Source organism: Uloborus diversus, chromosome 3, assembly GCF_026930045.1.
Source record: "Uloborus diversus isolate 005 chromosome 3, Udiv.v.3.1, whole genome shotgun sequence".
In the NCBI taxonomy this organism is placed as follows: domain Eukaryota; kingdom Metazoa; phylum Arthropoda; class Arachnida; order Araneae; family Uloboridae; genus Uloborus; species Uloborus diversus.
In genome coordinates, this window is record NC_072733.1 from 88,303,168 (window position 1) to 88,323,708 (window position 20,541).

The 20,541-nt window shown below is 32.3% G+C and overlaps 1 protein-coding gene across 1 annotated transcript in view; it reads left to right on the forward strand.

Moving 5' to 3' along the window:
* Nucleotides 1-20,541, forward strand: part of LOC129218194 (acetyl-CoA carboxylase-like) — a 282,701-nt gene that overhangs the window by 181,268 nt on the left and 80,892 nt on the right. Inside the window, exons 31-38 of the mRNA XM_054852411.1 lie at nucleotides 2,348-2,389; nucleotides 2,962-3,099; nucleotides 3,177-3,254; nucleotides 5,252-5,341; nucleotides 5,588-5,656; nucleotides 5,760-5,851; nucleotides 17,227-17,494; nucleotides 17,592-17,732. Of these exons, the coding sequence (XP_054708386.1) occupies nucleotides 2,348-2,389; nucleotides 2,962-3,099; nucleotides 3,177-3,254; nucleotides 5,252-5,341; nucleotides 5,588-5,656; nucleotides 5,760-5,851; nucleotides 17,227-17,494; nucleotides 17,592-17,732 (918 nt within the window). The remainder of the gene's footprint in view (nucleotides 1-2,347; nucleotides 2,390-2,961; nucleotides 3,100-3,176; nucleotides 3,255-5,251; nucleotides 5,342-5,587; nucleotides 5,657-5,759; nucleotides 5,852-17,226; nucleotides 17,495-17,591; nucleotides 17,733-20,541) is intronic.

The window sequence follows — 20,541 nt, forward strand, 5'->3', positions numbered from 1 at the left end:
GCTAGGATGCTGAGCTGCAGACCAGTGTATAGAATTGGCTGAAAGCACTGGCGGCTGCCTTCTATGACAAAGGTATTGAAAAATTGGTACCTCGATACAACAAATGTCTTAATCGGGGCCGCGACATAGACCTTCCAACTACTTCTCGACTTAATCGGGGCCGCGATTATGTTGAGAAGTAGTTGGAAGGTCTATGTACATATTCCAAATGAGAGAGTTTTCATTGACTTTGTGGTCTTCATTCTGCGATTGATCGGACCTTGAAAAAAAAAAACCTTGTGTGTGTATATATATATATATATATATATATATATATATATATATATATATATATATATATATAAAATTAAGCAAGCATAATTTCAAATATTAAACAAAATATGTATAATTAATGATGATAAAAAGGAAAATTTTAAACAGCTATTAAATAGGAAAAGATAAAATATGAATCCAGAGCTCATCAGCCGTGGAGGATTCATTATGGTCAAAAGACCAAAAATTTAACTATGAACTAAAAGAGAATGTTTAAGCTCCAGTACATGCAATATAGAGTAACATTGGGCAAAAGCACCACTTGCTAAACTAAAAACAATAAACTAGAGCTCAAACCTAAAACTAAAAGCAGGGGGTTTCGCCTCAACTAATTAGGAAAACAAGTTCTGATAATTAGCCATCCACGGGACAGTACCTGCTTATAACAAAATTATCTTACCTTGAAATCCATGTAATAAAAGCCAATTCCATTGTTCAACCTGATAAAAAATCCATTCCAGTTGTCAAGGTGAAAATAAAATAAAAATGAAATCATATCCAGAAGATCAATCCATATACATACCAGTCGCCTGTTTCCCACGGGTAAAAATTCATCCACCCCGGTGATTCATAAAAAATGGTTTGTCACGGTTGTATCATACATTTACACAGTTAAATAGTTTCAAAAGAAGCGAAATGCTCATCGAAGGCTATACTTAAGCAAATGTTTTCAACTAGATTTTTAGGGAAGTTATTATTAAAAAGTAAGTTTTTGAGTACTGAAATTTCTTAATTAAATTCTTAATTAAATGCAGAAATGGTATTGCAAATTCTTTTTATTCTGATAGCTTGCGAAACAATGATGCCAATAAAAACCTTTTTACTTAAGCAGGAGGAAAAACCTTGTAAGCTGTTAACTGTGAAATTAAATTCGCGCCTTTTATCATAGATTGTAGTGGAACAATTTGAGTCAATTTGTATGTTGATATCCAGGAAATTAAAGCTATTTTCATTAGAACTAGTCTTTTTGAGCGTTAATGAACTATGATAAATAGTTTTGCTAAGTTCAGAAAAATTTGGAAAATTTATACACAAAAGGTCATCGATGTACCTGCAACAAAGAGGAGTAGAGGAAGGATTGTCAATTAAATATTTTCTCTCATAATATAAAAGAAAAAGGTTGGCTAATGTAGAGCTAAAATTAGCTCCTATTGCAATGCCATTAATTTGTAAAAAACATGAATTACCATTTTTTGAAAAATTATTGAAAATACAAAATTTAAAAAGACCAAGAAAAAACAATTCATTAAAATCAAGGGAATCCTTGACCGAATTAAAAAGTTCTGACACAGAGGAAAAAAGTTCAATGAGTGGGATATTGGTGAAGAGGTTTTCAAAATCAAAAGTTTCTAAGTTATTTATATCAAGCATATTAAGTAAATTGATCACTTCTACACTATTATTAACAATTTTGGATTGTTATTGGCAGATACTGTCCCTCAGATGGCTAATGATCGGAACTTGTTTTCCTAATTAGTCTGCTTTTAGTTTTAGATTTGAGCTCTTGTTTATAGTTTAACATGTGGTGCATTTGCCCACTGTTACTCTATATTAGATGTACTGGAGCTTAAACATTCTCTTTAATTCATAGTTAAATTTTTGGTCTTTTGACCATATATATTGAATCCTCCACGGCTGATGAGCTCTGGATTCATACTTGGTCTTTTCCAATGAATAGCTATTTGCAATTTTCCTTTTTATCATCATTACTTTTTATATAATTTGTTTAATATTTGGTATTTGGCTTGTATATTTTATATTTACTTGGCTTTTTAGTTTTGCTGCATTGCGCATCTATGGGCTTTTCGTGTGGCTTTTTCAATATTTTTCACTTTTATTATACATATATATATATATATATATATATATATATATATATATATATATATATATATTTGTGTGTGTGTGTGTATTCTTTAGAGGATAGAAATAAACCTAATAGACTGTTTTATCTGTTTTATGTTGCTGTTTTAAAGTCCGGAATGTCATTTTTTGTTACTTTTTTTTTTACTTGTATTTTTTGCTTTCTTTTCAGCAACAATTTCCAAAGTATTTCACTTATAGAGCTAGACTTGATGTAAGTAAATATTTTAGTTTGTTTTACTGCATCTTTTTATTTTGTACCACTGAGAATTTTTTGCTATTGTAGGTTTTATTATTATTATTACTTCCAGTTTCAAAGTTCTGTTTCTCTAATTTATTGGTTCTTTATTTTTAAAAGTAAACTTTAGGAAAAAATTATGATAAGCTTCTATTAAAGAAAAAATAAAAACTCATTCATGTCAACTGAAAATTGCTTCTGTTTTAAAAATTGGTTTTATAAAAGTTACCAAGTTGACTATACAATGTATTTTACTAATTTATGAGTAATCGTATTTTTTTGAGTTATGGTAAATGCAGTAAAGTTACATTCGCTACTCTAGCTAAGCTCAAAAATTTCATTTCTTTATTTTTAAATTTGTTAAAGATCCTTATTTTTGATAATTTATGGATAAGGTATTGTTTCAGAAAACTTGCAGATAGAAAATAATTGCATTTTATTATATGTGCTATATTTTTAATGCAACAGTGAATTTTAGTAACTGACGTGGAAGAAGGTACACCATGAATGTTTTAACTACATTTTATGATATTTGTTTACTTTTCTAGTTTAAAGAGGACCGAATCTACAGACATTTGGAACCTGCCCTAGCCTTTCAGCTGGAAATAAATCGATTAAGAAACTATGATTTGGATGCTATTCCCACTGCAAACCAAAAAATGCATTTATATTTGGGTAAAGCTAAAGTAAGTATCGAGTTATATATCTTTCTTTGTCACTTTAAAAGAGCTCTTCACTCTCGTGAATTTTGTTGTTTTTTCAGGTTGCTAAAGGACAAGAAGTCACTGACTACAGATTTTTCATTCGTTCTATCATTAGACATTCAGATTTAATAACTAAAGTAAGACTTCAATTTTTGTATGCTTACCGATTCGCTTAAATTAGAGTAGCATTTCAGTGAAAACTAATTAGATACATTTAAGTAAGCACTTTAAAAGTTCACAAATGAAATGAAGCTTTAAATTTTATTTCCTTAATTAAATTTTACGTGTGCCTTATCTATAATAGTTGCATTAGAAAAATCAATATAAAATTTTTCCCTGTACTCATATTATAGCAGGATTGCATTTCAAAAAAGAAAATAAACAAAAACTGCCCTCATAATTTGTTAACAAGTTTTTTTTTTTGCAAAGTTTTGACTAAAAATACTTTTTTCCTTTTCAAGTTATAAATGAAAAAAAAATCATTTATTTATTCTTTATGTTTCAAAAGTATTTTTTCTTCATATTTATTGATTTACTATACATTCTGGCTTCTCGCATGTATTGCGCACCAGTATGAAATTGGCAACTATAGATCCAAGCTTTTTTTTTTTTTTTTAATTATAAAAAAAAGTTTTTGAAACACAAACGTGCTAATCATTCCAAAAGGAAAATTAATAGCATTAATTCTTCCTTATGAAATGATGTGTGAATCAATAAACTATTCAAAAGAAATTTTGAAACAACAATAACATCCATGACTCCATGATTGACATCCAAGAGCGATACATGAGCGATAATTATTTATGGATCAGAGTAACATAAAGTTGAGATAAAATGGAATTCAATGATTTTCCTGAATGCATAATAAAAGACTAATATGACGTTTTTCATGTAATCTGCTAATGAAAATATGTTTATCAAGCATCAATCCTTTAGAAGAAACAAGATTTAGGAACATCTATAAATGTTTTTGTTCCTTTTTTTTTATTTCCTAAAACTCATATTTTTATGTCTGACTATGACATCCGCCTTTTAATTTCAATCTTTTTTTTTTGTATTAAGTACCTAATTGTGTGGTATGCATTTTTCTTTCTTTTTTTTTAAATTTATTTTTGTTTTTACCTTTTACACTCATGATTTTTATATTTAGTGGAACAGGTTGTAGAATATTGGGCTTAGAGAAGCTATATGTGCTTAACAACCTCATCTTTATGAGTGTACTATTCAAATTTCTACTTAGTTCTGTGCAATTGTCTAATTGATGGATTTATTTTTGTTTGACAGTTTTATCATTAAAAGAAAAAAAATGCTTAAATTTAAAGAAACATCTCCTTTCACGAAGATGCTTTTCAATTGTTTGAAGTTAAGTGAATATTTGTAATCTTAAGTTCATCAATTTTAGCATATTTTATGAAATGGATATTATATTGAGCAATGAAATAACTAAATATCTGTTAACCTCATTCATTGTTTGCTGCATAGGAATATAATATGAAATTTAATATTTCCTAGACTTACCCCTACTAGACCTTTTTAATATATTTAATATACAAATACAAATACAAAAGTGACGACCAGCAACAGGCTCTGGGCCCAGCTAGACTGGTCCTAGTCAATTTACAATCCCCAGTGAAAATCAATGGCCCTCTTAAAACTGTCTACTCCCTTGCTCATTACCACCTCTTCCGGTAAACTGTTCCAAGGTTCCACTACCCTGCTAAAATAATAATTTTTCCTAACATCCATGTTAGCCTGAGATTTAAATAGCTTAAAACAATGACCCCTTGTCCTGTTTTCAGTGCTAACCTTCAGCCCCGTAACATCTTTCATTTTAATAAATTTAAACAACTGAATCAGGTCCCCTCGGTCTCTTCTTTGCTCAAGACTGTACAATGAACCAGTATGTATATAAACCAGTCAGTGCACTGCAGTTGAATGCACTCTTCAGAATTAAATATTGTAACAGCTTGAGATCATTGTAATGATGATTTAAAAAAAAAAAAAAAGAAAAGAAAAAAAGAAATTTAGTTGAGAGAGAGAAGCGTGCCATAAATTTGTATTTTCAAGAAAGGTTTCATGTTTTAAGGATAAGCTCATAATTAACATATTATTATCATAAACTTATTGTTTGCAGGAAGCATCCTATGAATATTTACAAAATGAAGGAGAAAGGCTGCTTTTGGAATCCATGGATGAATTGGAAGTTGCTTTTACTCATCCACAGGTTTGAAAATACAACTTCTTAAAGCTTTTTGTTCATTTATTTTCTTGTTTATCTATCTGCATTGAATTTATACCTGTAACATCTCTTAAATCTCCCATGCAAAATAGAGATGATTCATGGAATTCAAGTAAGCTATAATTGTGTATCTCATCCCCCAATTTTCAGCATAGGGGGAAAATGGCACTTAATAGTTAGTTTGTCCCTTATCCCGGCATCATTAATTACATTGATTACTTTTTTTTTCAGGCAAAAAGAACAGATTGTAATCACATATTTTTGAATTTTGTGCCCAAGGTGACTATGGATCTGTCCAAAGTAAGAACATGTTCTTCAATGACATTTTAAATAATATTTGATCATACTTCTGTGTTACCAGAAAAATGAATTTTATAAATATCTAATTTTGTGTATTTTCCAGATTGCTGAGAATGTCCGTGCTATGGTAATGCGATATGGTCCAAGGTTATGGAAACTTAGAGTCCTCCAGGCAGAGCTTAAAATGACTATCAGGTATTTTAAATGACAGTTATCAGTTTCTTACCTATATCTTTTTCAGGCTTAAATACAGAAGCATAACAAACACAAGTAGCTGCAAACACACATTACAGCTACTCTAGATTATGCTTTCATGCATTACAATACCATGCATAGGCTCCAGATTACAATTTAGCAACATTAAAAGTTTCTCTCTTTATTTTGTGGAAATCTCTTTGTTCTTACAAATTCTAATTTTTAAATACCTAGTTCTATGTTAAGCTAAGCATTTACATGCCCAAACAGCAGTTTAATGAGAAAATATTGCTATCTTCCTGAAGATTATGACCCTAATTCTGTGGCATCCATTAAGTAAAATTTTAAAGCAGGTAATTTTATGGCATAGAACTTATTTGCTTGACCAGTTTTTCTCATCTGTTAGGGTTTCATGTTAAAACAGGTAGAAAATTTTGGAACTAATAGAATGATAGCTGAAGATAGATGATAGTTTTTCAGCATTTATATAGTTTTTTTTTTTTTAATTTTTCTCTTTTAATTTTACATAAAGTAATTGTAATCAGTAATATGAATTAATGAAAGATAACAACTAACTTGTATTTTCGTTATAAGATTATAATGCTGCAATTTTGCCTAAACAAAGCTGTGTCATAAGTTTAACTAATTGCATTTATTTTCAATCATAAATTTTTTGCTGAGAAAGGAATTTTACTGAACTTCACTACGTTATGTTATTTTACTGATTTATTTTTAATTTTTATCATTGGTTCAAAGTTTTGCAAAATTATGTTGCAAATAATTATTTTTGTAATATTTAGTTGTAGATGGTTGTTTAATCTGTGAGTGTATGTAATTTAGTTTTTATTTGTAGTTCTTTATATAAGATGCAGTCTTTTACAAAAGGTATTGGAATTTTTGCTGATCCTGTGAGTTTTCCACCTCATTTCTTTTCATAAACTTTTCTGTACAGGAATATTTAAAAAAAAAAAAAAAATGATGAGTTTTCAAACACTTACATATCTAAAAATAAAAATGGTTCAGAACTATTTTTTTTACATATATTAAATCATTCTAAACATGTTTCATACCCTACAATGCTCATGCAGCATTTACGCAGTCATAGAAGCAATTGCTGCCATGATCCAGTTTTTCAGTTTGTCAAGATTAGCAGGTAAGGCAGATATAGACACAGTATATTTTATGTACTCCCACGTGAAGCTATATAATTGTCTGGTGGCAGTGATCCAGCTTTTCAGTTAGTCAAGATTAGCAGGTTTGGTAGTCATAAAATACAGGTTTTTAAACTTAGATGAATAACAAATACAGGAGTTTCTTTTAAAACATCAGATTTTTTTTGTCGTTATTTTGCATTACATTAATAAAGATCATACTGCACTGAATGGAAGAAAAAAAATGATTTAAATAGCTTAATGGCATTTTCTTTTTCATGTGTGTAAATTACCTAGGTTGGGGTAAAGTGATCATAGTTTAAAAAAAATAATCTAAAACCACCATAAATAACCGTAGTTTTTTTAATGCACAGCACACCTAGTTTTGTAGAAGATTTTAACTTTATTTAAATACATTTTTGATGATCAACTATGGTGAAAACTTGGTTCTCCAAGAACTTTAATTATATTTCACTCCTGGATTTTATCAATATCATCAGGAAAGGTGTGATAATTTGCAATGTTTTATATCTTTAGGAATATATTAAAGATAGTGTCTGAATAATGTCTAAACGACCTAAATTACTTAATTAAAAACAAAAGGGAAAAAATTATCAAACTTTATTTATTTATTCAATTTATGTAAAATATTCCTAGATCTAAGTTTCTACTTTTTATTGATATTTAAGAGATGATTATTTTGGAGAGGGGAAGGGGAGTGACATAAATTATTCTACTAGAATAAATTGAAAGCTGTGGTTGCAGAAAAAAATTCTATGATTTTTTTTTCAAATATTATAGGGTTACAACCTTTAATTCAATTGATATGCTATATCAAATTCAAACTTAGTTGTATTTAATTCAGTTTACCTTAGAAACAGTAAATAGCTAGCAAATTTAATATTTACAGTGCTTCTAAAAAAAATTGCATCAACCTCGCATTTTCACAACAATGAGATTTGTGAGAAGTTTTGGTCAACCGATTAACGATGAATGTATGTGAAATTCTGCAAAACTTATGAAATAACCATTTAACAGCAGGAATCCGATAATTGTGTACTTTATTTATGGAAATACTTGGCTAAAACTGTAACAAGTACAATGTGAAGTGCATCCACGTTGCTAAGTTGACGACGAAAAAGTAAGTAGAGGTTTTAATTGTAACACTCTTTCTGTTCAAAAATAAAGAAAAGTAACATGGAAATGTTTGCACATCATAAAATATAACCTAATATTTTGTTGGTCCGCCTCTAGCTTTAATGACAGCTTGACATCTACGGGGCATTGAATGGATGAGAGATTGAATGTATTCTTTACTGAGTTCATGGTGCCAGACACGAATTATTGATTCCTGAAGTTTTGCAAGTGATGTTAGCTTATGTTTCATCACTTCTACACCCATTCTATTCCAACAATTTTCGATCGGATTTAGATTGGGGCTGTTTCCGGGCCAAGGCAAACTGCTGACCCCATGCTCATTTTTTCCATTTCTGAACCTGCGTGTGAGTTTAGAGAAAAAGAAATTACTTTACCCCATGTCAATTTAAGCCTAATGGCAGGATAAAGGTTTTTAAATTGTTACTTACCAGTTTTGTCAGTTGCAGAATCATTCTGGAAAATGACATTTGGAACTAAAGTAAAATGATCCCGGATAGTAGGAAGCAATTTCTTCTCCAAAATGCCAATATACACCTGAACATTTACTGTTCCTTGCACAAAGTGAAGCCCACCAACTTCTTGATCAGAAATACATCCCCAAATCATCTGGGATACGGGATGCTTGACTGTGTGTTGAATTCAGTCAGGATGATATTCCTCTCCTTTGTGGCGTCTAACTGTGTGCTGTCTGTCGGACCCATGCAGATTGAATTTGGGCTCGTCCGAAAACGCAACTGATTTCCATTGATTGACAGTCCACCCTTGGTGAGCTTTTGCCCAGTCTGAATGCTGTTTCCTCATTTTTTTGGTCAACAATGGCTTCTTTCGTGGTCGATGCACCACACAGTCGTTTTCGTACAGTAGACGTGGATGTGTGAACACCTGATTCGTTTTTCCATGCTGTTCTAAGGTCTGTGAAAGATGATTATCTGTTCTGAAGACTGAGTCGTATCAAATACCTGTCCTGCGCTGCATTGGATATTCATGGACTACCACTGCCACTCTGTGCTTCCGGTGCTCTTTAGCTTATTCCAGTAGTCAAACAACAGTCGATTGCAAACAGTTTATTCCTTTTGCTATGGAACGTGACGTCAATCCTTTGTCCAATGCAATGGCAACACTCTTCTTTTGTGGTGTCAGTTGAACGTATTTCGACATGCTGCAACTCATAAGTCCAGATCGTTAATGAATGTGTCAAACGTTCAACTGGTTTTTATACAGTTAGAAGGATGTTACAATCTTGTGCAATAGCTTGCGTCATGTACCGATGCCAGTTTGTGTTATATGCTACAAGAACTGTTAAATATTTCATAATTACTTATAAATGCTAAAAATATTTGGATTTTGCAGGTGATGCAATTTTTTTTTATCACCACTGTAACTGATATCTGCCTTATAAGTGAGGATAATGATATTAGATGAGGGATATACTGTATTTTCCTGCGTATTATCTGTGGGCGGCCTATAATTTGCAGGTCCTAAAATTGGCCTAAAGGAAAAAAAAGCTTCGTATAATTCGCGGATAATACGATGTAAAAAGATAAAGTTTGAATTTAAAATACCATTTGAGCAACTAGACTAAAAACGTGAATAGGTAATTACTTTGAAGGCATAATCAAAATTAATCTGAAATATAATCTAAAATATCATGATTTCTTCTTGAAATCTTGATTATAGTACGCTAATTACTTGAAAAACAGAGTCAAGACAAAGGAGCAAATGGTCTAATCTTGTGCAAATGGCTACCTATTTCACTGTAATCTTGCTTATTTTACATGACCTGAATTGCGAAGAGAAACATTCAAGCAACGTAAAACAACCAAATACAGGCAGGCAGCGAGGAAAAACATGCATGCTTCGTAAAATAAACAACATTCAGTCGGCGTACAGTCTCGATCGGTGATTCCTACTGTAAAAATATTGAGGTTCAATGCATTGGTGTTAAGGGGAAAAAATCACAGATAATCTGCGACTGTGTATAATCCGCATTTCATAAACTTTGCCTTTTTTCGCAGATAATCCGCAGATTATACGCAGGAAAGTACAGTATGTTAATCTTAACCAATGACCACATTACCCCATCGTACTTAATTTGTTTTAAAATCTATATATATAAAGCAGATGATGTTTCTTTGTTTCTTTCTTTGTCTGTTTGTACCCGATGGCCCGAAGCCCCCATAGCGCCTACAGCCCTGAAACTAGGCACAAAATTTGAACGTACCCCGGGATCTGCACTTTGAAGCCCAAATTCTAAATTTTTAATTAGTTTTTCATAATTAAATGTTTTATGTGATTTTTAGCACTTTTTACCTCACAGACAGGCTTGTGCTGGCCCACCGGGACAAATTTCGGTGCGCCCCCTTTTACGGCACCCTCAAAGAATGTAAACTTCTATCGAAACTAGTATGAAAGAAAATAATTCAAGAAAAATTATAAATCTGTTGAACAAAAACTCAGCCATAGCCACTAACTAAATATTAAAACCTTGTACCATTCAAGTAGACAATAGCCAAAAGGGAAAAACGATCTCTTTCGTAAAGTACCCGCATCGTACTAGTTTTCCAGTTTCAATAAATATACAATAATTGCAATAAAAGAGCTCCCCAATCCACATGAAAAAAGGAAGGGTGGGAGTCTGCAACTTCTGAACAGTAAATTACCCTCTGCCATTCATCACTAATGAAGCCTTCATATTTTACGGCGCCACGGGCCGACCGAAGAGGGGGCGAAAGAGGCAATTGCACCACGCGCAGAGATATGAGAGGGCGCCCATAAACTAAATATTTTCTGCATAACAATTAATTATTCATTTTTAAATTTTAGTCTAAGAAATGTTTTCAGAATTCAAAAATATTAGATTTAATTCCTGTCTTAATGGCGCATTACATTTCGATAATAGGTTACATTTTCAATTATGTAATAATTAACATAAAACTGTTCAGCACTTTTTTTATCATTCTGTGTGAAACAGGAGACCAGAAAAAATTCGCCTCGGACACCCACCTTTGGGGTCGTCCGAAGAGGAGCTATCGCCCTGGGCGCCAACATATGAGAGAGAGAGGGCGCTATAAACTAAGCTTTGGCTGCATTACAATTTATTTATTTATTTTTTTCATTTTCTTCTTATATAAAAAAAAGAGGCTTTTGAAAAGCTAATTTTTTCGTTTTTCATGTCTTTTTGATACACATAGGCTTTGGATAACATGTTCAATTATCCAATAATTAATATGAAAATGTTTGGTACGTTTCCCACCTCTCAGTGTGAGGGAAGGGGGCGCCAGAAAATGGTCGCCCCAGAAGTCATCATTTCTTAGGACGGCCTTGGGAACAGGGCCAGCCGAGAAAGGGGGATCGCTTCGGATGCCGAGCTATGAGAGGGTGCCATAAACTTAGCTTTTGTTGCATTACAATTAATTTTTTAATTTTGTTCTTTTTAAAAAATGATTCTTAGAATGCAAATTGATCAGTTGAATTAATTAGATTTAATTCCTGTCTTTTAGGGTACAAATAAATTTTGGATGGCATGTTCAACTATTTAATAATTTATATAAAAATGTTCGGTACTTTTCTCCCCATCTGTGTGAGGGGAAGAGGCGCTATAAAATATTCACCCACAGGAAACCATCATTTCTGAGGTTTTGTGATGTAATAGTAAATAATATTATAGTCATTTTCCCCCATTTCGTAGATATTTGTTATGTAATTAGCTAATGTTAATATCTTTCTAAGTTTTTCTTAATTGTTTATTTATTTATTTATTTTCATGTTTAAAATTATTTACCTGTGTTATTGTTTAATTCAGCTTTAGTTCACATTCCAGATTCGAGGTCCGTGTTAAAAAGTTATTTTTCAAATACGCGTCAATTTGCGGTAACTTATTAGTTTGTGATTATTTTGTATATTACCATGATTATAAAAATGCTCAGTCATCAATACTGTCATTATAAGAATTAATAAAATTTTAGAATGAATTTGTGAAACCAGTTCGGAAATGAAACGTCAAACATAATTTCAGTTTGATTCATTAACGTTTCGGTTTTGTTACTGATAGTGTTTTGGTAAAATACGAAGTTTATTTTTGCAAAGTTTGTGAAAGTAATCTTTGTAATAACACAATATTTTACCTATGGTCATTATTTACCAGTTCACTGATTTTTTTGTTATGTAATTAACTGAATGATAATACCTTTCTGGTGACTAATGACTGATTCTGATGACTGAACTGATGTTAATACCTTTCTTAGTTTTTTTTTTCTTTTCATGTTTTTAACCCCCGAAACACAAAGGAAGGGGGGGGGGTTATAAGTTTGACATGTGTGTTTCTTTCTGTCTGTGGCACTCTAGCGCCTAAAGGGACAGACCGATTTTGATTTTTTTTTTGTTCGAAAGGAGAGTTGATTGCAAAGGAAGGGGGTTATAAGTTTGACGTATCTATGTGTGTGTGTGTCTGTCTATCTGTGTATGGCACTCTAGCGGCTAAACGGGTGGACCGATTTTGGAGAGAAAAAAAATTTGTTCGAAAGGAGAGTTGATCTAGGGTGTTCTTAGCTAGGTTGCGTTTTCGGATGACATTCATTAACAAAGATATTAATTAAAAATCTCTAAAAGTTTTTCCGCGATTTTTGCTGCGAAAACATAGTTAAAAAATTTAAAAATTTTGTACCAAAATAAAGATTTTTTTTTTTTGCGTCGGGTAGAATGTGTTTGGAACTTCCATGTTACATAGAACTCGAATTATAATGCTTTTCAAAGCTGATTTTAAATACGGCTAAGTCTTTATTCAAGCGATCGGTAACCGAATTCATTGGTGGTCAACATGGAAAGAAAATGCAAAGATTTGAAATTTTTATCCGGTGCCAGTTTCTATTTGTTCACAAATAAAATACTTGTAATTGATTTTTAACAGTACAAGGCTTTTTAAAGGATTTTCAATTTTCCCTCTTGAATCTACATTTGCCGGGGTGGCCGGGGATTTTTAAAAATTTTAATTTTAGTCCTACTTGTGTATCACTTGCTTTTATCTAACTTCTGCATGTTGTCAATCTGTTAAGTTAGCTAGGGGAAAAAATTCAGCCTTCACTACTTGTAATTAAAAAAAAAAAAAAAAAAGTTGTCAAATGAGAAATCTATAGCTTATTCTTTCATTAAATTTTAAAATAGCTGTTTCTTACACATTTTTTAAAACTTAAACTATACAGCCAAGTACTAAAATATCTGAGACTGGAAAGTGAAAGTGAAGTCCTTAACATATTTCAATTGCTCTAGAGTCCATCAAATTAATTAGACAAGTGTTTCAAGCTCTTAAGCAAAGTGTTTCAATTTATTTCTCATGAAGTGTTTAAATTATGAATTGTCCAAATGGACAGTATCATTATGTTACTATCTAGTAACCTATTTTCTTAATCTGTGCACCATTTATTTTAAAGCATTTTTTACTATTGATCATTTTATATTTAATTCATTGTTGTATTTGTCGGTGAGTTGGAGGGGTGATCAAAAACGAGTTGTACCGAAAGTAATAATGCATTAATAAACTTTTCTCCTCCCTTGCTCTTTCTTTTGGCTGCTGACATTGATTTGTCGATCCAAAACAATTTTCAATTTGTATTATCTTAATTTGCAAAAGAGTATATAACTTTTAAAAAGTTTTGTTTGCCTATTCCCCCCCCCCCCATATTTTTGTTGTTCCAGTTACCCCTTATATGGCTTCAAAAGGCTGAATTTTATGTCTATTTATTAAATTTTACCCCGGACCCCCACCAAATTTAGAGATATTCTATTCCCCGCCTACAGGAGAGCCCTTTACTACTCTCATGATACCATTCCCCCCTCTTAAGGTCAAACCCAAAAGTTTGAAGTACAACTCTAGTAGAACAAGATGCACTTTAGAGAGGTAAACAAAATTATATTTTTTGGAGTTGAATACAAAAAAAGGGAAAGAACTTTCCCAGAAAGCAATATCTTTCTTCCGAAAAAAATTGCCCCCCCCCCCAAAAAAAATATATATATGTGAACATGCACCTGAAAATATTGGCGTGCCCCAACTAGTCTTTCCACCGCCCTCTTCGGAGGCCCAGCACGGGCCTGCTCACAGACCCCTACACAATCGTGTCAGACAAATCTTTTTTGTACTATAGTGTAGGGAGTTTAATTTTAAATATGATGACTGAAAAATTTTTGAAGATAGACCAATTTTTGCATTTTTTATGAATTTTTGAAAAAGACCTTTATTTTGCTTTTTTTCCTGGGTTTAATTTTTTTTCTAAACTCATCCCACAAAAAGTATGAGAGATTTCTTTCTGAAAAGGAAGTATGTAATGGTCATAACATTTCACCCTCTTCAGAAAAAAAAAAAGTTTTCAAAAATAGGCAATAGCTTTTTTTTAAAACATTTTTTTAAATTCAGAGCAACACATCGTATCTTCAAGCATCCCTTGATTGGTCGAAATATACATTCTTCTTTAATGCTGCTGACGTCATGCTACTGACATCACAACCTGGATTTGGATTTGATATTGAGGAATGGAATCTGAATCTCTACAATGCTTATCTTTTTTTTTTTTGCTATTGCTAATGGTAGCATTTGCTTTTTTCTTTACTTTTTCTTAAATTTAGGGATTTTATTCCTCTCTTTGTATCTATTTTATGGTACGTGACAAATTTGTGCGCATTTAATTCAATGAAAATAGTGACGTGTTTTTTTTTTTTTTTTTACAAACGCTAATTTTTGCACACTACAAGGGAACATGGAGAAAGCTTTTGTTTTTTGCGCTGTTTAATTAAATGAATAAAGTGCACAGTTTTTTGAATGGTCTTTGTTTAGATTTGGGAATGTTTAGATCTATCTACCTGTAAGATAGATCAAACAAGTAGATAGCCGAAAGAGGCTGCAATTTTAGGGTAAAAAGGTGAGTGACACAAAAGGCAACTGGAAACAGGCGTAGAAAATATTTTATACAAATCAAAAAAGATAGATATAGATTAATTAATTCAGCTGCCAAATGTTTTTAAACAGCCGCCGTTGGGGATGAACTTAGCCTAAAAAGGTGAATGAAAAGTAAGTCTAACAGAAAGGCGAATGGCATAAAAAGGTGAACTGCAGGCGGCTAAAAGATGTGTACGCATTTTAGTTCAAGAAAAATGATCATTTAACGTCAGGTGGAGGGGGGGACATGGATTTTTTTTTATTAAATGGACTTCCTTTAAATTCTTAGCACGGGCATCGCTGTGTGCCTACTGCTAGTATTATATCAAATGAATCCAGCTTTGCTGTTTATGCTGACATGTTCTAGAGACATCGGTAAAGTTGCCTGCACAATCAATCTGCTAAAAGTTTTAATAAACAAAATTTTACAAAGGAATTAAAACAGGTGTTCAGATTTTAAAACGTTTCTTGTGCACACAAAGCGTTTTTTTTTAACCAAATAAAATACTGCTAGTTCCAAAATTTTCAATTTAAAATATAGTTGTTAATTTTTAAAATCTATAATAAAAAATTTGCCCTCATTCATTCATTTATTTCGATTATATATAGTTCTTTATTTGATTTATAAACACTTTATCCCATAGACCACTTTCCTCCACCAGACCCTATCCTTTACGTATTCTGTCATGAAAATATCTAATGGTGTTAGGTCTGGTGATCTAAAGGGGCTAATAATAAATTGCTAATCACTTTTGTTTCTCCCATGATCATCATTTTGACTTAACTGAAAAATAAATAATGACTGAGACACATGCAATAACATACAAAGATATCTAATGATAGTCAATTGAAACTTTACAGTTCGCTCTTTCATTCAAGCTTCAACAGAAAGTTGCAAGTCCAATATTCCCGAATTGATGTTCTTATGAAAGCCCACCATTCTTTTACAGTCACCCTTTATATTGGAGGAATGGATTTTTGTTAGAAAATTCAGTTGAACCTTTTTAATATAGTTGTAATTAATATAAAATTGCTGATAAAACGAACATTTTGTTAAATAAGTTTTGTTTGTTACTTAATTACGTGAGAAATCTCTCTCATAATGCATGCTTTAAAAGGAAAGTTTCAGCTAAGACAAATAACTATTTCTGACCTCTTTGCTAAAAACTTTTATGATTTAATACAGAATTTTTCTTTCTTAGAAAATATTCTCAATTTTGTGTAGTTGTAGAAAGCCCACCATGTATAGCATAGATGGAATTTTTATGTCTAGACAATAAAGCTCATCCATGTGGTCATTTCAAGTTATTTGAACTGTATATTCCATTGAGGAATACCACCTGACTCTTGGTTATTGATTTTCATCCTTTTCCAAAAATTTTATCCAAAACTTAAATTTTGAGAAGCAAGTTAACTGTTTATGATTGTACTTGTAATTTGATTACTATGTGTATATCAATGATAATAAATAGTTGTAATTTTCAAATAATACTTGTACATTTTTTATTTTATTTTATTTTAATTTAATCTTTATCTATTTACCTTTTAACAATTTTACTTATTTTTCATTGTTATAAGTAACAGCTTGTATGAATTAATTTGTGAATGTTTGGCATTTTGTATAAACTGGGTTCAACCATAGTACAAAATCTGCATACCTATCTTTACCCTTGCTTTTGATCTGCTTTTCATATTGGAAGGAGGAGCTTCTTCCAAAGAAATGGAAGACATTTACTGTGTTTTTTCTACATCAGTGAATTAATTCAGCTTTACATTATTTGGTTAGAAATTAAATTATTAGTGACTCTAAGAATAATGTTGTGTTTACAAACAACTATATTACAGAGTTGAAAGGTGAAATATCTGTTTTATGTAGGAAAAGTCATATAGCTGCTAACTCTTTAATAGAAAAATTGAAAGCGATAATAAAATGTTGTCAAAAAAGAAAATGTCCGGTTGTATTACTGTATTTACATAATAGAAGTTTGGTATGCTATTACAGCTGTTATGAGTCCTGTGTACAATAATATGAGATTCAGTCTTTCAGGCATTTTAATTTAATTTTATTTTGTTTGATTTATTTATTTTAGTTTTCTTATGATTAAAAAAAAAAATTAATGTAAACCTATTTGATGTTTTAGACTTAGCCCCACTGCTAAATGTATGCCTATCCGTTTGTATCTTGCTAATGAAAGTGGGTACTACTTGGACATGAGTTTGTACAAAGAAGTGACGGATCCCGTTACGGGCTTGACAAAATTTGAAGCTTGGGGTCACAAACAAGGCCCATTGCATGATTTGCCAATATCAACACCATACATGACAAAAGATTACCTGCAGCTGAAACGTTTCCAAGCACAATCAAATGGCACTACATATGTGTATGATTTTCCCGACATGTTTCAACAAGTAAGATGTATTCCAATTTTTCTGTGATTTTAGCTTTATTTTACTATTAATTTTCAATGATATTAAATTTATCTTTTATAACTTTTCTTCCTTCTAGTCTTTAAACCGCCTGTGGGAAGAACATGTCATGGGACGTCCAGAAATAGAGATTCCTACTCAGGTATTAAAATATACAGAACTGGTGCTAGATACAAACAGGAATTTAGTGGAAAGAAAACGATTGCCAGGAGAAAATGATGTGAGTACAGTAAATAATATATTGTTTCAACCCTTTCAACAGAATTTTTTTCAGCAGTCAGTGGCATGGATTCAAAAATTCTCACAAGTTAAAAAACCTAAACTTAGTCTACAAAATAAACCAACATTAATCATAAAATCTAAATCCTCTCCGCAAAATGCTTAAAAATTATATGATAAAGTACATGCTATCGGGTGAGTGCAAAAGTTCGTGTGGAGTTTGTAAAAGAAAGTCATACAGTGATTAGGCAAGTAAAACTCTTTATTCAATCAATGATATATTCTCCATCGTTGTCTATAATCTTCTTCCAACGTTCTGGCAGCATACGGATGCCCCGAACGTAAAAACTGCGTGGTTTAGATTCGAAGAACGAAGACACGACGTTTTGTAAGGCATTCAAAGAGTCAAGTTTTTTTCCATTTAAATGATTTTGCAATGACCGGAATAAGTGATAATCCGATGGTGCGATATCAGGAGAATATGGTGCATGAGTTAGGACATCCCATTTCAGGCTGTTCAGTTTGCGTAGCGTCTGTCTTGAAACGTGTGGTCTGTGAAAGACTACGCCTTTGCAATTTGACAAACTTGGACGTTTCTGTTTGATTTCTCGGTTCAGATTAGTTAATTGACGACAGTACTTGTTCGAATCAATCGTTTGGTCGGCGGGGAGAAACTCAAAATACATTATACCCTTGCAATCCCACCAAACACAGAGCATCACCTTCATCGGGTGCAAACTGGCCTTTGCCAATGCGTCACCATGTTCACCTGCCTGTTTCCATGTGCGTTTGCACTGAACGTTGTTGTACAGGACCCATTTTTCATCTCCCGTCACTAATCGATCCAAAAACGGCCCGTTTTTGAGCCGCTCGAGTAAAGATACGGCAGCAGAAATTCGCTGGATTTTGTTGCTCTCTGTCAACAAATGGGGCACCCATATATCGAGCTTTAAATCAAATCCGATTTTTTTTAAACGCCGAAAAGCGGTTGATCGGTCAACGTTGAGTGCTGTAGCAACTTCCTCTGTTGAAATTCGCGGAGTATTCTGAACTAAAGAATGCAAAACGTCGTCATCGATGTCGAAAGGTCGACCTGAGCATGGCTCGTCTTTCAGCTTAAAATCTCCGCAACGAAATTTTGCAAACCATTTTTTCACAGTTCGTTTAGCTGGTGCTTGATCTTGATAAACGTCTTGAATATTTTTTTACGGCTGCTGCAATGTTTATTCCTTTCCGAAACTCGTAAAGCATAACATGCCGTAAATGCACTTTATCAACACTCATTTTGAAAGTAATATTTCTGGAAGCAGTTTGTATCTGCACAAATTATTTTGATTAGAATGAAAGCTGCACACATCACCGTTCCAACGATCTGACTTACGTAGATAGTGGTATTAATGACAACACGTTACGCCCGTTCTAATGCCATTTATTGCAACTCCGCACAAACTTTTGCACTCACCCTATACTTGTGGGTCTTACGTGAGAGAATATGGTTAAACCAGCATTTGCTGGATTGTTAGATTTTTTTCCCTTAAAAAAGTTTAGATCTTCCCTCCCTCCAACTAAGAAATAGTCTGCAGACTTTCTCAAGAATCTGGGACATGCATTGCAGTGCCTGCCAGTTTTGCTAGTGGGTTTTCAACTGCAAGAGAGTTAATATTTTGTATTCATAGCTTTGTACTTGAAGTTGTGTTATTAGTTGCACACACACTAGTGTAGCCAGAATTAAACTTCTGAAGGAGGGAGTTGTCAGTTGGTCATTAACAGTCCATTTATGTACATAAACTACTGTACTAGGATCTATAATGTGTGTTAAAATCAAGGGATCTGGGATGCATGTATTAAAATAGTATGCTGTACCGTAATTTCCTGCGTATTATCCGCGGATTAACTGTTATAAAAGTGTAAAATTAGTGAGGTGCGGATTATGTGCCGCTGCCGATTATCTGCCGCTTTTTTTTTTCCCCTCGCAATTTTTTCTTTCAGAAAGATTATCAATTTTTAACCAGATTCGCAAATAGATGGCGCTCATTTCAAAACGCGATCACACGATCGATAGCAGATGTGGCTGCTTACTTTGCGCATGCGTAGCAGCCGCTACGAAACTCCCATGCTGCCAAATGCAAATTCTACATGTTAAACATTTTTAAATTCTGAAAAAAACTTTATCCTTAGATTTATTTATTTATTTGCATTCCATAAATATATTTTATTTATTGATAACGATCATGAATACAACTTTTGACTTTCTTAGATCATTACTTGTTCTGGAAATAAATCGAATGTAGAGCATTAAATTACGATAAAATTTCGACAAATATTAAAATTAGTAAATCGGAACTCCAGCGCTCGAATACACTACCTTGCGGTGATTTACAAAACTGCCAATGAAATGCCACGTTGCATTCCACGTGTGTCTGTTGACGTAAACACAGGCAGTTTGTTCTGAGTATTTATTAATGCAATCGATGAGTCTTAGTTTGCTTTCAGCTACAGAAATTAATTCGTCCCTTAGTAGTATTCTCGAGCTTCTCAAAATAATGTTAGTTTTCCTTATTTTCTTCTAAAATATGAGTTGATTGAAAATGGTGAAAGCGAAAACTGCATTAACAAACTTGGATAACGTTATACAAGGTAAAAATTTTTATTGTTTTGTATGAATTTGTAAGAATATGAGTTTTTTTTTAATCTTAAATTAATTTAACTAACCATCTTTTACAGCAGCATTTAGTTGGAATGAACGGTATGCAAAATATTTTCTTGAATATATTATCGTAGAACAAAATGAAAAATGTTTCGCCGAAAAA